The sequence below is a fragment of the Ipomoea triloba genome, chromosome 11, assembly GCF_003576645.1.
Source record: "Ipomoea triloba cultivar NCNSP0323 chromosome 11, ASM357664v1".
Classification (NCBI taxonomy): domain Eukaryota; kingdom Viridiplantae; phylum Streptophyta; class Magnoliopsida; order Solanales; family Convolvulaceae; genus Ipomoea; species Ipomoea triloba.
This window is the reverse complement of record NC_044926.1, coordinates 24,089,550-24,109,519: the sequence shown is the minus strand read 5'-3', so window position 1 is coordinate 24,109,519 and position 19,970 is coordinate 24,089,550. Positions and strand designations below refer to the sequence as shown.

Genomic DNA, 19,970 nt, shown 5'->3' with positions numbered 1-19,970 from the left:
GGGGGGGGGGGGGGGGGGGGGGAATGAAAAAAACACGACAAAATTTTTAAAAAGATATTATTATAGAAAATATTACTCGGTGCTTATTGGTTTTTGTATATCAAGTGATAAGCCGTAAATTAACCTATAAATATGCTTTAATTGTACTAATTTCTAAGTGCATGTTAGGTGTTTGTGCAAGAACAAAGCATATTTCAGGTGTTTATGCCTCAAGGACTGGAAACCGGGACCCAAGCATGTTGAAGCGTTAAATGATGGTGAATCAGGATGAATTCAAGACAAAATGGTGCAAGAATGAATGGCCAAAATCATAACAAAGTTCAACGGAGCAACGAAACAAGAATTTAAGTCAAACCGTACCACTAGGAGGGTGTCAAACTGCTGGCCGTGACTAGCAGAGTGACATCTTTGACACATTCTGATTAGTGTCAAGCTGCTGGTCACACCGTGACCAGCAGCTTAACGACCGCTGATCAGAAAGTGGTCACGGGAGTCACGGTGGAGGTCACGACGTGACCTCCACAGTGACCACCGTGACCACTTAGCTAATTTCAGTAGTCACTCTGCTGGTCACAACCACTTAGCTAATTTCAGTGGTCACTCTGCTGGTCACGCCGTGACCAGCAGAGTGACTACTGAAATCTACAAAGTCGTGGCTTGGTCACGATGGTGGTCACACCGTGACCAGGCAAATTGGTGGTGGTTTTTTGGTGCGATTTCTCCAACTATAAATAGCCATAGGCTTTATTTTTAGTTTATCTTTCAAATTTTTAAGTCCTTTTTTAGTTTTCCTATCCAAAAACACTTTAGATCATTTATCCTTTGTAATTCCATTATTCTTGAGGAAGATTGATGAAGAATTATCCATTGTAATTACACATTAAACTACTTCAATTTCAGATTTGTTTTGTACAAATTCAATCAAGTAAGATTTTCTATTTCTTCTTCTTGCAATTATCAATTCTTTTTTGTATTTAAATTCATTTTTGCATAGTATTCCAATTGCTTTTAATTATCACTTCCATTATGAGTAGTTAAATCCTTTAGGGATTTGAATTGAATTGCCTTGTATGAATGCTTACATGAATTAAATTGTTCAATCTAGGTTTTGCATTGCTTTTAATATAAATGTGATTGTGATTTTAGGGAATTATTTGACTCTTGTTAGATTATGGCCAAATTATGCAAGAAATATATGGAATTAGTGTTTCACCTATGAGAATAGGGATTCACCATAGCCAACCCTTTCACATTTCTAACTTGCCCTTGAGAAAGGGAAGTTGGAAGGGATTATGCACACAATGTGTTTGATTAAATGCCTCACCTAGTCTAATTGCTATGAGAATGGGATTAGAACTTTGGTGATAGTCAATTTCCACGAGAGTGGCATTGGCATTTACTTAATTCCCTCACTTCATTGTTTAGCACTGTTAAACCTAGAACCTTAGAACATTATAGAAGCATTTGTACATTGCTATTTGATTTAAATCCTCATGTTTATCATTGTTTATTTCTTAAATTAATTACTTGTTTTGTCTTGATCTAATGCAATCAAATACATCATTTTGGTTAGCTTTCAAACACTCGATGAACTCGTGTTTAATCCCTTGCTACTCAAATCCCTCCTAGCCATTCCTAGAGGACGACACTCACAAATTCAACCACTAAAATTACAACTTTCACCAAGTATGACATCAAATTAATGATTTTGTATTGTATGATATCTTTTCTACAAAAGGACCCGCACAATATATTCATATTTTAAAGGATGATGGTCACACCTTCCAAGCTTTGGTATGGTTTGGTTCCATATATTGTGGATTAAATCATAGCCAAACAAGCATTTCATGGCCAAAACGTTTATGAAAGATATTGCATTATGAATATAGAATTTCCTGATGCGAAATTAATAATGGTTACTTGTGGGAAAGTAGATCATCAAACTCCAACTTTTTAGGTGAAAATTGATGCGAAAGTAATGATTGAAAAATAGTTTGGTGATAATGTGGCCGATATGGATTCTAGCGATTGTTGGTAAGGACTATACTAATCAAGCCAATGTGAAAGAAATTAAAATTTTTACTGGGGAGGTAGTTTTTGCATTGAATACTATGGAAGATCACATCACGCTCTGCATGTATTCAACCCAAATTGAAGCACCAAATCAAGCTAAAGCAACAACTACAATTGGGTATATCAAGTTTTCTCAATTGTTTCAAGAATCAATTTTCACATCAATAATTTTGGAAAGTGTCATCCACTTTGCAGTAGAAATGATTCTCAAATTGGTCCAAATCAAGACACTAACACAAAATTTTGTTACAGGGCAATTCAATGAGCATGCTGTCAATGATGTCCACATTTGCCAAATTAAATCAATCATCAAGGGATAGATATGCTCATTTCCATACCTACACCTTGAGGACAAGGTGTATTTTTCGTGACTTAAATACAGTTAGGAGCTAGAAATATGCTCGAAAAGTTTCCTATCAGTTAAGATCCTATCTACGATTACGTAACATCCCTCCATTTTTTACTAAACCAATGCTACCGTGGTGTCGTGGTGATATAGGCTAAACCACCAAAAGTCCATCCTAACAATATGCACCCACTTAATACTAAATACTCGAGCATAATGAAATAGTCACCCACAACATTTCGATCGTTGAGACTTGTGCGACTTTCAATTACCAACATTTTTTTTTTGAAAACCATTACCAACATTTTTAATATACAGTGAGTTGTTATTCCATGGACCAAAGTCCACCTTGTAAGATGGACATGGACGTTGGTCCTAAACGACATAGTTCTACGCTAATTGATATGTATTTTTAGTTTTGGAATTGTGAATTTCTAGAATATAAATTGTGTATCTATGTCAAAACACATAACAACTGTAGAAGGGAATTTGTAAATACAAAACAGGGTCATCAAATCCTAATATGTTAATATTGTGTGACTACAGTATTTGAAAAGAACTTGTGAATACAAAACAAGGTAATTAATTACATATATGTTAAAATTGTGTGTTCGTAATGTACAAATTGTGAATTTTTAAAAAGTAAATTGTAAACATTTAGTATGTAAATTGTGTATGGCTCCACAGGATAATTTGCGATATACGGTACATACCCTCCCTCAAATGGCTCCCACTTTTACAGGGCGCTTGGTTGGAGGGAATTACAATTCCTTTCCCACTTAATTCCCACCTAATTCTAAATGCAACTAAATTCCTTCGTTTGGTTGGAGGGAATTGTAATTCCACGAAATTTCAATTCTCTCATTTTTATGGAATTGGAATCCCTTGGCACCCCCTAGGATTTTAATTCCATGGATTTTAGGAAGACACAAAAGATAATCCTAAGACAAATTTACCCTCCATTTTTAACCTAAAATTGATATTTGACATTCCCTTCTAAATTATAGCGTGTATTATTTTTCGACTTCAATTTGTGTATGTTCATTTAAATCTTTATATGCAACAACTATTCAAAATTTGCATTATTTATATGCATTGTTTATATACAACAATTTTCGTGTAGGTTCATTTGAATTCTTTATATGCAAAACTCTTCAATATTTGCATTCTTTATATACAACAACTCTAATAATGTGTGAATTAATTTGTCAATTATAAATAATAATAACAACAACAACATCGAGCATTTTGGACTTTATACTACTTATTCCTTCCCTCCAACCAAACGCCCGTTAAGGAAGTTTAATAAAGTTGTGAAAATTTTAACTAAACACTTAAAAATTATTGATTCAAGGTTATTTAATTTTTTATTAAAAAAAAGCCCAATAATTTAATAGTTTGATAATCACTTAGAATTAAATGCTTATGATTTGCCAATTACCGACGGTAGATTGGTAGGGATAATAATTCTTAAAAGGACTGTTTTAAAACTACCTGACGTGGTTTAGATATTATTTTGTAATTTATATTTAGCTTGTTTGGTGATTATAAAAACTACACTAGACTTTCTGCTGGATTACTTTCCAAAGATTAGTTAAACATGAAGGGTAAAATAGGGGCGTTTAGAGAATCGAACTCGAGACCTCTCGCACCCAAAGCGAGAATCATACCACTAGACCAAACGCCCAATGATAATGGCAAAGTTTGAGAAAGGATCATATCCGCTGATCCTTTTGTATGATGAGACAAAAAGTTGAGTATCAAATTGTTTACTTACAGATATTGAAATCAAAACTCATGGAGGCATTGTCTAATTGACAAAAACTACTAAACTACCTTACATTAATTTTACCAAAAATAGTGTTGAGTTTAAGATATTTATTGTGTCTTTTTGTTTCAATCAAAGGGATGAGATTTGATATTAAGGGTCTATTTAGAAAGTAGGAAAAATGATTTTGAAAAATATTTTCTTTGGAAAATGAGTCATTCTTGGCATCATTAGTCACATTTTGGCAACATTAATCCACTTCTCCACTGTTCCATTTGCTCTCTCTTTACCACTCTGTTACATGGAAATGGTTAGTAAACTGCTGCAAGTGCAAAAATTCATAAAGAATTATCAGTGACATAAAAGATCATATAAAAAATCCCATAAGGATTTATACAGAAACAGCCCAAAATGCTATCTACTGCAACCAAATAGAGCATCACTCATTCACTTTGATGGTACAATTGAAAAACATTGACATCAACATTGCAAGTTCAAATTTATAGATTACAAGGAATTATCAGTGACAACAAATTCAATTATTAAAGATAAGAAAACTCCTCCTATCTACTAATTAATCACTCTCTGCTTTTAGATGGAAAAATCAGTTGAGATGAAGATCGAAATAACATCTTTATACCAGAATTGAAGCAGAAACCATAATAGTTTATGATGCAACACACTACGTATTGAGCCAAATTTATTACAGCAACAAACCCACAACAAGGTGGGACACCACCTTACTACAGATTGGTTTTGCTGTGAAGAATTTAAGTTGCATGAAATGTGAAACAGTCACAGGCCGTTTGGGACGGGAGAGACCTGAGTATGTTTGGAACGAACACAGAGGCCATCATTTCCATACCTTCGCTGCTCATCTTGAATACACAAAGCGGAAACCAAAACGGAATAACGACACTTCTTTAACTGAATCAATGCAAGTGTGGTGATATCAGCAAACTCTATAGGGATCTTTCGCAACAAATCGCAACCACTTAAGTCTAAATGCTCGAGCACAGGAAAATGGTCACCCACTGCATTCCAATATTCGAGACACTTGCTTTCAATTACCAACCTTTTTAATTGACGAAAACCTCCCTCGGATGTCTTCCACTCTTTGCCTAGGCAAGCATGTATCAGTTTTAGAACTTCTAGATTTGGCAACATACCAATAAGCCTCATATTACTCCATGGCAACCTAGTCTTGAAGAATTTGAGCTTCTTAAGGTTCGGTAGAAAATTAGTTGCCCATTGGATGCCCCTATCCCGAAATTCGAGATCCCACCCTTTGATGCTTAGTTTCTCAAGTTGTCCCAAGTGCACCAAATTATAAAAACCATCTGAATTTTCATTTTCAAAATCCATTCCACCTTGAATCCCCAATTTTTTTAAATTTGGAATCCTTGTAAAAAGATCCTTTTTACAACACTCGGGACGCAACCAAAATATTGTCTCTATGTTTCTATGAACAACATCCGAAGCTTCTAATGTAAAAGGATTTTTTTCGACATAAAAATTCCTTAATAATGGCATTTTCCAAATCCTAGAAGCCTCAGAAGAATCCAATATAACACAACATCCATGGACAATAAAACTTTGCATATTCCAATGCTCAAAGAACTTTAGTTTAAGAGGACCTACTACTGCGCATATGAACAAACCTAAGTATCTCAAATGAACAAGATTTTTCATCAAATGAACAAGATTTTTCATATATAGTACCTTCTCTCCAAAATGCCGCAATAATCCAAGTTTCATATCTACTACTCTTAATAGTTTGAAGTGACAAAGCACCTTAATGTTAAAATCAATATTATGATCAAAAGAGTGTAAGGAATGGCCTTTGTCATAGCACATAGATCTGAATTCAATATTGAAACATCTTGGTCTAATACTTATCCAAGGACAAGCTTCTGGAAACAAGTGTTGTAATTCCCTCTCAACAACACCATCATAATCATTTCCAATGAGATTCAAGAGATTTTCACACCTAGCTTCTCTCAAGCACAAGTCTCGCAAGAGATCGTGCATCATAATTGTCTTGATTTTACCATTGTAGCTCTGTTTACCAACTAGAACAAGACTTCTATCAATAAGATCTTGCAAGCATTCCATGGCCACTTCTTCCAGATTCTGATTGCTCACTGCCCCGAAAAATCCTTCTGCTGCCCACAAATTAACTAATGTCTTTACAGGGATTTCATAATCTTCAGGAAAAACTCCAAAATATAGAAAGCAAGCTTTGAAGCGGTGTGGTAATTGATTGTAACTCAAAGCGGTGTGGTAATTGAAGCCTATGGTGGTTATTATTAATTGTCTGACCAACTTAACAGATATTGGTAATTGTGCCTCTAAACTTGATTTTTGAAGATCTGGGATTCAGCAGCAGAAGCACCTCCTCATTTGTCTGTGCTTAAGAATAAGATGTTAAGGAGAAACAGAATGGTGAAATTATTCATCAGCATATTACTCCCTGGCTTCCTCCTATTCACGCACATCCTTCCTTGAGAGTTGAGCTTTCTCCTTTTTCATTGGAATACTGGAAAAAAAATAAATTAAGATAAGGAATGGAAATATATAGCAGTGATAGAGAAAAATGAGCTAGAGAACTGATGATGATTGTATATCCACTGCAACAATAGCTATGAATTCAAGTAACATGAGATCAATCTGAAATGATTAGAGGGATAGAAAGAGACCCAAATATCTTTGGAACGAACAAGGAGGGTATCATTTCCGTAGCTATGTTGCTCTTCTTGAATACACTTTGCAGAAGCCAAAAGGGAATCCCAACACTCATTTAACTGAATCAATGCCAGTGTGTTGATATCGGCAAAACCACTAGGGATCTCTTGTGATAAGTGCAAAATATACCACTTTTATAAGGTTATTCACGGATCGTTTAGTATACAAGTTAAAGCTTTTATGAATGTTTTAGTATTAAATTGCATTAGAATGCGTTGTATTGTCTTAGTACCCGTTCCACACTTTACCAATTGTTTTGTAGGTAAAAAGAAGTGTTTAAAGACAGGAATGACGATATTTCGGAGAAGAATTCACAAACCGAAGTTGGAAGGCAAAATAGGCCTTGGACGCGCGTCCAAATCGGCGTCATAAAAAATGCCCGCAGAAGTTCGAAAATCAGAGCAGAGTTCTGATAGACGTGGGGTGGATGCCCGCGTCCACCCTTCAGCCGAGAAAACTCCTGCGGCCGAACTGTGCGCCGTAGCGCACAGTCGGGCGGACGCCTGCGTCCGGTCGCGCGCTGTAGCGCGCTCGGCTGGACGCGCGTCCGGCCCACGTCCAGCGGTTCGGCTAGCCCATTTTGGGCGCGATTTTTGGGATAAAAACAGAGTTTTCTTCTGGTTTTTTTCATTCGGGATCCATCACACTTCAATTCCACACCTTAGAATATTTCTCTCTCTAGGATTAGCGTAGAGAGATCACTCCACATTGCAATTCTTAGTTTAGATTAGAATTAGAGAAGAATTCCATTGTTGCAAGATTGTGATCTACATTCAAGTTCAAGATTAAAGTTCAATTTCAAGTTCAAGTTCAAATTCAAAGTTCAATTCCTAGCTAAGTCTTCATTTTAATTTCTTGTCATTACTTTTGCATTTTGCTATTTCAATTCCAAGTATGATTAGATAGATCTTTGTGGATTTGGATTGAGCAATGTTGTATGGATATTCTTGAGCTTTGAATTGATCAATTAGGTTTTGCAATTGCTTTGATTATGAGTTTGATTGTGTGAATGGTGATTTTCTTTGACTCTTGTGTGAGAATGATCAACCTATATGAGAGATGTTTGGAGAAGGAGTCTCACTTACGAGAGTAAGGTTACTCCTTAGCCTAGCCTCGCACATTTTCCTCTCACCTTTGAGAAAAGGGAGAAGTGGAAGATAAGAGGCACATAACGTGTTTGACGAAATGCCTCTCCTAGCCTAGTGATCACAAGGATGACATTACGGTCTAAGGAGTGAGTCCATTGACCACGAGAGTGGCGGTGGTGTTGGTGACCTTATCTCATTTTCATAATCTAAGTGTTGCTAGCCTAATATCTTAGGAAATCAAGGATACATATACGAGTTGCAAGATCCAAATCCTCCTTTCCAATTGATTGTTTCCAACGTTTTGTTCCTTATTTTCATGATGTTTCATGTGCATTTTCTTACTATGTTTGGGTTAGCTTTCAAACACTAAACACTCTTGTGCTTAATCCCCTTACCGCTCAAATTCCCTCCTTGCCGTCCTTTGAGAACGATACTCGGGAACTTCTTCCCGTTTTACCATCTATTTCTTTCCATCCACCGTGAAAACTACACTCATCAAATGGCGCCGTTGCCGGGGAATGGCATCGGTTTTTGAGTAGTAAGTGCCTTTGGATTAACATGAGCAAGTGTTCAAGTTAGAGAGTCTAACCCCTCCCCTTTTACTTTCTATTTTTTTTGCAATTTACTTTGTTTACGTTGTAATCTTTTTGTCATTTCATTTGCTACTACTCTCACTTGCAACTACTTCTAGTTGCAAAACACTCTCTTGTCTTTGTGTTGATAGGTTGATCCTCTATAATGTATTCTCAAGCAAGATATCAACAAGATGATTACTATGAGGACCAAGGAGGATATAGGCAACCAAGGGGAGGCTATAATGCTCAAGTTTCCAACCCCTATGGTTATAGAGATTATGAGGACTATGAACAACCTTACTCAAGGACATATGGATCTTCACAAGAAGAATACCAACCAAGAAGGCAATCACTAAGNTATACGAGTTGCAAGATCCAAATCCTCCTTTCCAATTGATTGTTTCCAACGTTTTGTTCCTTATTTTCATGATGTTTCATGTGCATTTTCTTACTATGTTTGGGTTAGCTTTCAAACACTAAACACTCTTGTGCTTAATCCCCTTACCGCTCAAATTCCCTCCTTGCCGTCCTTTGAGAACGATACTCGGGAACTTCTTCCCGTTTTACCATCTATTTCTTTCCATCCACCGTGAAAACTACACTCATCAAATGGCGCCGTTGCCGGGGAATGGCATCGGTTTTTGAGTAGTAAGTGCCTTTGGATTAACATGAGCAAGTGTTCAAGTTAGAGAGTCTAACCCCTCCCCTTTTACTTTCTATTTTTTTTGCAATTTACTTTGTTTACGTTGTAATCTTTTTGTCATTTCATTTGCTACTACTCTCACTTGCAACTACTTCTAGTTGCAAAACACTCTCTTGTCTTTGTGTTGATAGGTTGATCCTCTATAATGTATTCTCAAGCAAGATATCAACAAGATGATTACTATGAGGACCAAGGAGGATATAGGCAACCAAGGGGAGGCTATAATGCTCAAGTTTCCAACCCCTATGGTTATAGAGATTATGAGGACTATGAACAACCTTACTCAAGGACATATGGATCTTCACAAGAAGAATACCAACCAAGAAGGCAATCACATGGATCTTCACAAGAAGAATACCAACCAAGAAGGCAATCACTAAGATCTTCACAAGAAGAATACCAACCAAGAAGGCAATCACTAAGAGCTCAATTTGATGAAAGAGAAGAAAGAAGGCAATCACTAAGAGCTCAATTTGATGAAAGAGAAGATGGTGACTACACCCACTCAAGAAGAGCCCCACCACGAGAAGATGGTGACTACACCCACTCAAGAAGAGCCCCACCACCGGAGGATGGTGACTACACCCACTCAAGAAGAGCCCCACCACCGGAGGGTTACCAAGAGTCCTATCATAGTCACGATTATGAGCATTCAAGTCGGACACAACCACTAAGGAGAGACATCTCTTATGATCATTCAAGGGAATACCGACTAAGGAGAGACATCTCTTATGATCATTCAAGGGAATACCGGACACCTAGGTATTGCTCTTATGATCATTCAAGGGAATACCGGACACCTAGGTATTGCCGGGATGATTATGAGGAGGATTATCGGACACCTAGGTATTGCCGGGATGATTATGAGGAGGATTATCGTGATCAAGAAGACTATTCTTATGAATACCGGGGGTATAGGAGGAGTGCATCTCACCAAAGCTACAATTCAAAATCTTATAGGAGGAGTGCATCTCACCAAAGCTACAATTCAAAATCTTACCAATCTACCCACTCTCACCAAAGCTACAATTCAAAATCTTACCAATCTACCCACTATGACCAAAGCTACAATTCAAAATCTTACCAATCTACCCACTATGACGAGGATGATGACTACAAATCTTACCAATCTACCCACTATGACGAGGATGATGACTACGCTCAACAAAGAGGATTCTCTAATTCTCAATCCTACGACTCTTACCCATCCCAATCCTACTCTCCACAATCGTACACCCAAAACACACCTCCACCCAAAAAGAAATCTATTATCGAGCACATGTATGACCATTGGTTGAAACCCAAGCCAAGAGACCCAAATGACCGCTTCAAGACCATTGAGGAACACATGTTTGAAGATATGAATCGACAAGTGATTTGTTATGCTTGTAAAGGGCCTCACTATAGGTATCAATGCCAAAAGTACCCATATTGCAAGAAATGTAAGACTAACTTCCCATGTGAATGTAGGTACAATTACCATAGGGACGAAATTGATCAAGAGTGCAACCACTATGAGAATGAGGAGTACATGATGCAACCATATGAGGAGGAAAACATGGAAGACATGAAGAAGATGCAACCATATGAGGAGGAAAACATGGAAGACATGAAGAACATGCAACCATATGAGGAGGAAAACATGGAAGACATGAAGAACAAGATGTTATATGAGGAGGAAAACATGGAAGACATGAAGAACAAGATGTTGTATGAGGAGGAAAACATGGAAGACATGAAGAACAAGATGTTGTAAGGATAGAAGAATTAAAGCAAGAAATGGCCAATATTAGGGAAGGGTGGAAGCAAGAATATGAGAATGTTGAGGAAAAATAGAGTGATGGTGATGTGGAGATAGTGTGGGAAGAGGAAAAGCCATGTGGTGACACTATTGAGCTTGCATATGGTAAGACACTTGACCCTATTAGTGTTAGCACTACTCTTGGTGATAAAATTTCTAAATCTTGGGCCGACATGTGTGATGAGAATAATGATTGTGATGATATTCATGTGCCTATTCATTTTGATAATGCTAATATTGATTGTGTTGATAATGGAGTTGAAAAAGTGGTAGATATGCCTAGTGAAAATAATTGCATAATTGAAGATGTTGATAATGAGGTCAATTTTCTTAACCCTTATGACTTTAATGATAGTGATTCATTTGAATCCTCCTCCGATGATGATGAAAATTGTGTTGATACTTGTGAAAACAATTCTTTCGTTTCTTTAGATGATAATGATGTTCTTGAGTCTTTTACTTTTGATGATGAATCTTTGTCAAATGAGCTTACTAATGATTTGCATGAGATATGTGGTGATGATGATGTCAATATTGAGGCTAGCTTGTGTGATTTAAATGATATTGAATGTGTGATTTTCCATGATAATTGCCTTGATGATGCTTTATATATTCATGATTTGATCGGTAAAGATCGGAGTGAAGAGGTTAAAAATGAGAATGTAAAAGAAGAGGTTGAAGAAAAGGAAGAGATAAGAAATGAGAGTGTTAGGGAGGAAGTTGAGGATAAAGTGAGAAATGATGAAAAGGAGTTTGGTGAAAAGAAGAAAAATGAAAAAAGAGGTAAGTTGGAAGAAAATGGCATACTCGTGGACATGGATAGTTGCCAATCTTTCGAAGAGAGTATGCTATGTATTGAATTAAAAGAGTTTGCCAATGCCCGACATTTGAGGGCATATCTTGAAGAAAGAGTGGATGGGGCAAAAGGACTTGTCCCCGTCCAAGTATGTTGGAATGAGGGCTTGAAAGTTGCGTCGGGCTACGGACGTTAAACGGAGCGCTTCTCGGGAGGCAACCCGAGGTTATCTTACATTTTTATGCAATTTTGTTCTTGTTGTTTACTTTTGCTTTCAATAAGTTTTGCATTGATGGAAATTAAATTCTCTAATATGGTTTATAGTATTGCAATGTGTTTGTTGATGATGTAGGAAAATTGATAAATGGATCAAAGCTAAGAGGATGATTAAAGGCAATGTACTTGAAGAGAAGCAACAAGGGAGTCTCTTTATCTCCCTTATCTTTTGTTATTTTGCCTTAGTGTTTCATTTCTAAAGTGTGGAAACCCGGGGTTCTTTGGTATTATAGTGCATGATGTTAAAAGTCTTTCATAAGAGCCAATTTGTTGTGATCCTCCTAGCCCATAGCCCACTTCTAAAGTGTGGAAAGGGCATTGCACTAGGCGAATGACCTTATCTCTTTCCCACCGTGTGCATAGAGCGAACATCGAGGACGATGTTCAATTCTAAAGTGTGGANTGCAACCATATGAGGAGGAAAACATGGAAGACATGAAGAACAAGATGTTGTAAGGATAGAAGAATTAAAGCAAGAAATGGCCAATATTAGGGAAGGGTGGAAGCAAGAATATGAGAATGTTGAGGAAAAATAGAGTGATGGTGATGTGGAGATAGTGTGGGAAGAGGAAAAGCCATGTGGTGACACTATTGAGCTTGCATATGGTAAGACACTTGACCCTATTAGTGTTAGCACTACTCTTGGTGATAAAATTTCTAAATCTTGGGCCGACATGTGTGATGAGAATAATGATTGTGATGATATTCATGTGCCTATTCATTTTGATAATGCTAATATTGATTGTGTTGATAATGGAGTTGAAAAAGTGGTAGATATGCCTAGTGAAAATAATTGCATAATTGAAGATGTTGATAATGAGGTCAATTTTCTTAACCCTTATGACTTTAATGATAGTGATTCATTTGAATCCTCCTCCGATGATGATGAAAATTGTGTTGATACTTGTGAAAACAATTCTTTCGTTTCTTTAGATGATAATGATGTTCTTGAGTCTTTTACTTTTGATGATGAATCTTTGTCAAATGAGCTTACTAATGATTTGCATGAGATATGTGGTGATGATGATGTCAATATTGAGGCTAGCTTGTGTGATTTAAATGATATTGAATGTGTGATTTTCCATGATAATTGCCTTGATGATGCTTTATATATTCATGATTTGATCGGTAAAGATCGGAGTGAAGAGGTTAAAAATGAGAATGTAAAAGAAGAGGTTGAAGAAAAGGAAGAGATAAGAAATGAGAGTGTTAGGGAGGAAGTTGAGGATAAAGTGAGAAATGATGAAAAGGAGTTTGGTGAAAAGAAGAAAAATGAAAAAAGAGGTAAGTTGGAAGAAAATGGCATACTCGTGGACATGGATAGTTGCCAATCTTTCGAAGAGAGTATGCTATGTATTGAATTAAAAGAGTTTGCCAATGCCCGACATTTGAGGGCATATCTTGAAGAAAGAGTGGATGGGGCAAAAGGACTTGTCCCCGTCCAAGTATGTTGGAATGAGGGCTTGAAAGTTGCGTCGGGCTACGGACGTTAAACGGAGCGCTTCTCGGGAGGCAACCCGAGGTTATCTTACATTTTTATGCAATTTTGTTCTTGTTGTTTACTTTTGCTTTCAATAAGTTTTGCATTGATGGAAATTAAATTCTCTAATATGGTTTATAGTATTGCAATGTGTTTGTTGATGATGTAGGAAAATTGATAAATGGATCAAAGCTAAGAGGATGATTAAAGGCAATGTACTTGAAGAGAAGCAACAAGGGAGTCTCTTTATCTCCCTTATCTTTTGTTATTTTGCCTTAGTGTTTCATTTCTAAAGTGTGGAAACCCGGGGTTCTTTGGTATTATAGTGCATGATGTTAAAAGTCTTTCATAAGAGCCAATTTGTTGTGATCCTCCTAGCCCATAGCCCACTTCTAAAGTGTGGAAAGGGCATTGCACTAGGCGAATGACCTTATCTCTTTCCCACCGTGTGCATAGAGCGAACATCGAGGACGATGTTCAATTCTAAAGTGTGGAAAGGGAAGCACTTTGTGCTTAAAATGTGATTAAGTATATGATGCTTAGTATAGAATCTTGTGTGGTGTTGAAATTAATGTTTTGTTTAATCTATGTTAGAAATGTGTTGCTATGAAGGAATAATTGAGTTCAATGTTGAATATCCCTGGAAATGAACTCTTTTGCACTTGTGAAAATTGATTATATTGTGTGCTTGCATGATAATTCACCCTCTATTTTGTTTGGACCATAGTCAATGATCCCTCGAAGTGGGAGTGTGCACTCGCCAATGCTAGAAAGATAATATGCTAAGCCCGGAAATGAACTTAATTCTTTGTTTTGCTCTCCCGAAGGTGGTGTGTGGGGTTGTGAAGGTGATGTTTTGCTTTATTTTGTTTAAAAAGAGCCCAATGAGGCCTAAACCCCAAAAGAGCCCAATGTGGCCACCTTAGGATATGAAAAAGATGAACCGTTTCGCTAGGACAAGTTGGGGGCAACCATCGCACTGTCTTCGAAAAAGCGTAGAGCTCTACGTGAAGTCGGTTGCCCCGATACGAGGTCTTGGGAGATGAGAAAATTTAAGAGAGCCATTCCGCCAAGATTCGGGCACCCATTGCACCGTCTTCGAAAAAGCATGGAGATCCATGTGAAGTCGGGTCGCCTGATGAGGTTATCTTGGGGAATGAAAAAATGAGAGATCTATCCCGTTAGGACCGGGCACCCATTGCACTATTCTCGAAAAAGCATGGAGCTCCATGTGAGATCGGGTTGCCCGATGGTTGGTCCTGAGGGGTAGTAGTGACCTTTGGTAGCCTATTTCACATTAGTATCTAGGGGACTTGAGGTTATAAGGTTGGACTATTAGCATTGACTTGTGCACATCATTCCCACTAGTTGGCTCGGCTAGTGGCCCTCTCAAAATATTTGGTGAATCCCCTTTTGGAATGCATGCTCGAAAAGTGTGAAACAAAGACTATTACCGAGGATTTACTTTACCAAAAGAAGGGTGTCAAGTCTTGGGATATTCACTATTGAACTTTATGGTTCATTTATGGACACATTTCTTTGATAGAATAAAGGAAACCTTAATTTCAATGTTGTGTTTTGTTCTTCCATCTAGCTCATATGCGTTTCTAAAGTTCTGGTGATATATTTTGCACTTGTTGTGTTGGTTGTCCTATGATTGCTTGCTTGGGGACAAGCAAGGTTTAAAGTGTGGAAAGTTTGATAAGTGCAAAATATACCACTTTTATAAGGTTATTCATGGATCGTTTAGTATACAAGTTAAAGCTTTTATGAATGTTTTAGTATTAAATTGCATTAGAATGCTTGGTATTGTCTTAGTACCCGTTCCACACTTTACCAATTGTTTTGTAGGTAAAAAGAAGTGTTTAAAGACAGGAAATGGCGATATTTCGGAGAAGAATTCACAAACCGAAGTTAGAAGGCAAAATAGGCCTTGGACGCGCTCTGGACGCGCGTCCAAATCGGCGTCCGAAAAAATGCCCGCAGAAGTTCGAAAATCAGAGCAGAGTTCTGATGGACGCGGGGTGGACGCGCGCGTCCACCCTTCAGCCGAGAAAACTCCTGCGGCCGTAAATTCGGAGGCGGGGCGGACGCCCGCGTCCGGTCGCGCGCTGTAGCGCGCTCGGCTGGACGCGCGTCCGGCCCGCGTCCAGCGGTTCGGCCAACCCATTTTGGGCGCGATTTTTGGGATAAAAATAGAGTTTTCTTCTGGTTTTTTTCATTCGGGATCCATCACACTTCAATTCCACACCTTAGAATATTTCTCTCTCTAGGATTAGCATAGAGAGATCACTCCACATTGCAATGCTTAGTTTAGATTAGAATTAGAGAAGAATTCCATTGTTGCAAGATTGTGATCTACATTCAAGTTCAAGATTAAAGTTCAATTTCAAGTTCAAGTTCAAATTCAAAGTTCAATTCCTAGCTAAGTCTTCATTTTAATTTCTTGTCATTACTTTTGCATTTTGCTATTTCAATTCCAAGTATGATTAGATAGATCTTTGTGGATTTGGATTGAGCAATGTTGTATGGATATTCTTGAGCTTTGAATTGATCAATTAGGTTTTGCAATTGCTTTGATTATGAGTTTGATTGTGTGAATGGTGATCTTCTTTGACTCTTGTGTGAGTATGATTAACCTATATGAGAAATGTTTGGAGAAGGAGTCTCACTTACGAGAGTAAGGTTACTCCTTAGCCTAGCCTCGCACATTTTCCTCTCACCTTTGAGAAAAGGGAGAAGTGGAAGATAAGAGGCACGTAACGTGTTTGACGAAATGCCTCTCCTAGCCTAGTGATCACAAGGATGACATTACGGTCTAAGGAGTGAGTCCATTGACCACGAGAGTGGCGGTGGTGTTGGTGACCTTATCTCATTTTCATAATCTAAGTGTTGCTAGCCTAATATCTTAGGAAATCAAGGATACCTATACGAGTTGCAAGATCCAAATCCTCCTTTCCAATTGATTGTTTCCAACGTTTTGTTCCTTATTTTCATGATGTTTCATGTGCATTTTCTTACTATGTTTGGGTTAGCTTTCAAACACTAAACATTCTTGTGCTTAATCCCCTTGCCGTCCTTTGAGAACGATACTCGGGAACTTCTTCCCGTTTTACCATCTATTTCTTTCCATCCACCGCGAATACTACAATTCATCATCTTGCAAATAATTGCATTTACGTAACTCTAAACATTCGAGTATAGGGAAATGTTTACCCACGACATTCCAACATCTGAGTCTTGTGTTTTCAATTACCAATCTCTTCAATCGACGGAACCCTCTCTTAGATGGTTTCCACTCTTCGCCTCTGCAAGCATGGATCAGTTTTAGAACCTCTAGATTCGGTAACATACCAATAAGCCGCATAGCAATCCATGGCAAATCAGTCTCCATGAGCTTGAGCTTCTTAAGATTTGGTAGAAAATCAGTTGTCCATGGGATGCTACTACACAGAACACATGGAAGACGCGGATCTTTGATGCTTAGCTTCTGAAGCTGCCCCAACTGCACAAAATTATTAAAGTAATTTGGATTTTCAGAAAAGAGATTTGGATTTTCAGAGAGGAGTGTACCCCTAATTCCCAATTTTTTTAAATTTGGAATTTTTGTAAAGAGATCCTCCGTGCAGCATTTAGGGTCCAACCAAGATATAGTCTCTAAGTGTCTATGAGCAATCCCCAAAGTTTCTAATGAAAAAGGAATTCCCTCAATATAAAAATTCCTTAACAGTGGCATTTTCCAAATTCTATATGCCTGAAAAGTATCCAACATATCACCAGATGCACGAATAATAAAGCTTTGCATATTCTAATGTTCAATGTGCATTAAATGAAGAGGGAAAATTTTTCCATTTAGAGACAAAGCTAAGTATCTCAAATGAATAAGATTTCTCGTATTTAGTACCCTATCTCTAAAATTCCCGTACCCAAAGTTCCAGTATCCAAGCTTCATGTCTACTACTCTTAGTAGTTTGAAGCTACAAAATGCTTCAATGCTTAAATCAATAAATTCAAAAGTGTGTAAGGAATGGAATTTTTCAAAGAGCTCAAACTTGTATTGAATATGGAAATATTGGGGATTAATACTTATCCAATGACAAGGTTTTGAAAGAGTAAATCCCCCAATGACACTCAAGAGATTTTTGTGTTGGCCTTCCCTCAAGCACAAGTCTCGCAACAGATCATGTATCTTTATTGCCTTGATTTTGCCATTATAACTTTGTTTGCTAACTATAACAAGGCTTCTATCAACAAGATCTTGCAAGAATTTCATAGCCACTTCCTCCATATTCTGATGCTTCACTGGCTCCAAAAATCCCTCTGCTGCCCACAACTTAACCAACTTCTTCACAGGGATCTCATAGTCTTCGGGGAAAACTCCAAAATATAGAAAGCAAGCTTTCAAGTGGTGTGGTAATTGATTGTAACTCAAAGATAGTATTTTGAACATGCTTCGTTAGAGTCATCAATTACATTTTTTGCAACATTCTTCCACTTCTCCACCTTCTCCTCTGTCTTGGAGAGAAGACTAGCTACTACAGTGATAGCTAGAGGTAAACCTTTACATTTATCCACTATGTCTCTACCAATTTGTTCAAACACCAAAACAAATTATGTTTTACCAAACACATTGCAGTAGAGATTCCAACTTTCATTGGCATCTAAGAAAGGCATATCAATAGGAGAGTTACTTGAGCTAGCATATTCAGCAACTTCTTTGAGCCGAGAAGTCAATAGTATACGACTTCCATTATTATCATCTGGAAAGCATCTGTGCACACTATCCCAAACATCTGTACTCCATATATCATCCATAACTATCAAATATCTCTGACCCATCAACCGTTTATGCAGATTTTCTGCTAATTTGTCTTTGGAATTTCTTTGTTCATCCAGTGCATTGCTCTGTTCATGGAGTTCATCTCTTGATGCGGCAATAACAAAACCCATAAGGCATTGGAGCATTTGTTCCACATTATACTCTTGAGATACAGAAACCCATGCTCGTCTGTTAAAATGAGAAGTAATTATTGGATCTTCATAAACTTTTCGAGCTAAAGTAGTTTTGCCTATTCCTCCCATGCCAACAATTGATACAACTTGTCGCTTCTTAGCTGATTGTTGTGTGAGCTGATCCAATATCTTCATGAACTCCTCCTCGCATCCTACCATTCTACTGTCAAACTTTGGAGCCTTTCTGGAAAATTTATTCACAGTAATGTTCTGGCATTCTAGATCAGCCTTTGCAAGCCTGATCAACTCATTCTTGAGGTAATCAGTATGTTTTACTCTTCGTTGATGATTCCCGGAAGCTTGCGCATGCTAGCTGTTATAGTGTTATGCGAAGACTATCTCTCTGGCCCTTTGCTAGATTAATCACACTCAACTCCATTTCAATCCTTTCTTCGACTTTGAACAATACATCTCTGATCTGTGCCTCTACATCTTTCATCGCCCCCGCATCATCATATCGTTGACAATCTCAGATTTCTCCAGAATTTCTTGCATCAAGCCAAGATTTTCATGGAGAGATACAATCTTTTGTTTGACTTCAGCTAGGCAAGGACCAAGGAGTCAACAGTAAACAGTTTCCATTATTATTGTTAGGGAAATTAAGGTATAATTTTTAATTGGCAATTTATTTGTTAATTAAGTGGTCTAATTAATTATGTCTAAGGTATAGTTTTTATTAGTGCTGTTTATTTGCATTGGATGAGTGGCTTATATTTATTCAAACAAAAATGTTTGAGATGAGAAATTAAAGGGGAGATGTAATTGAGTGAGTTACCTCCTATTGAGGAGATCAAATACAGGAAAGGAGCTCACAAATTCAAGTATAAATAGAGCTGAAGCTTCAGAGTTTCAATTGCTGATTTCGTACAAAAGATCGCCAAGTTCCCTGTTTTAATATTAAGCTCTGTTGTATTAGCTTTAGCCTATTGTTTTACTAAGACCAAATTAATATGTTCTAATTAATAAAAAAGTACTAAAAGTAGATTGTCACATATAAATCTAGTACCAAAAATGGAATTAACTCTTTTTAAATTTATAAAAGAAAAAAAAAACTTACACTCAACTTGTTTTGAGTTGCAATAAAAATTTAATAATTACTCTGTATATTATTGCATAAATGGATTGTTTATAAAAGAAAAAATTGTTATTTATGCACATCAATAATATGCCAATTATCAATGCCACCCTTGAATTATTATTGGTGTAAATTTTGCCTCTCAATTTCAAAGCGATACACATGGTTGCAGTAGGCGCTAGGCGCTAGTCGGGCGGTAGACTAGCGCCTAGCGTCTAAACAGTCTAGGCG

General features: G+C 37.4%; 3 protein-coding genes and 1 non-coding gene across 4 annotated transcripts; 1 reads left to right on the top strand and 3 right to left on the bottom strand.

Annotated features, from left to right (window-relative positions):
* Nucleotides 1–4,034: 4,034 nt before the first annotated feature.
* Nucleotides 4,035–4,106, bottom strand: TRNAP-UGG. Its single transcript has one exon. It is a non-coding gene; the product is annotated as a tRNA-Pro (tRNA).
* An 876-nt stretch (nt 4,107–4,982) lies between these two features.
* On the bottom strand, nt 4,983–6,719 carry LOC115996140 (putative late blight resistance protein homolog R1A-4). Its single transcript, XM_031235282.1, has 3 exons — nt 6,684–6,719; nt 6,519–6,594; nt 4,983–6,394 (listed from the first exon to the last, which is right to left on the bottom strand). The coding sequence occupies exons 1-3, from the start codon at nt 6,717–6,719 to the stop codon at nt 4,983–4,985; spliced, it is 1,524 nt and encodes a 507-aa protein (XP_031091142.1).
* Nucleotides 6,720–7,307: 588 nt separating this feature from the next.
* Nucleotides 7,308–10,833, top strand: LOC115996139 (RNA-binding motif protein, Y chromosome, family 1 member B-like). The gene is made up of 3 exons (XM_031235281.1): nt 7,308–7,405; nt 9,587–10,686; nt 10,769–10,833. Exons 1-3 carry the CDS (start codon nt 7,308–7,310, stop codon nt 10,831–10,833), a joined length of 1,263 nt encoding a protein of 420 aa, XP_031091141.1.
* A 6,082-nt stretch (nt 10,834–16,915) lies between these two features.
* Nucleotides 16,916–18,823, bottom strand: LOC115996138 (putative late blight resistance protein homolog R1A-10). Its single transcript, XM_031235280.1, has 4 exons — nt 18,274–18,823; nt 17,556–18,016; nt 17,006–17,156; nt 16,916–16,959 (listed from the first exon to the last, which is right to left on the bottom strand). Exons 1-4 carry the CDS (start codon nt 18,821–18,823, stop codon nt 16,916–16,918), a joined length of 1,206 nt encoding a protein of 401 aa, XP_031091140.1.
* Nucleotides 18,824–19,970: the final 1,147 nt, after the last annotated feature.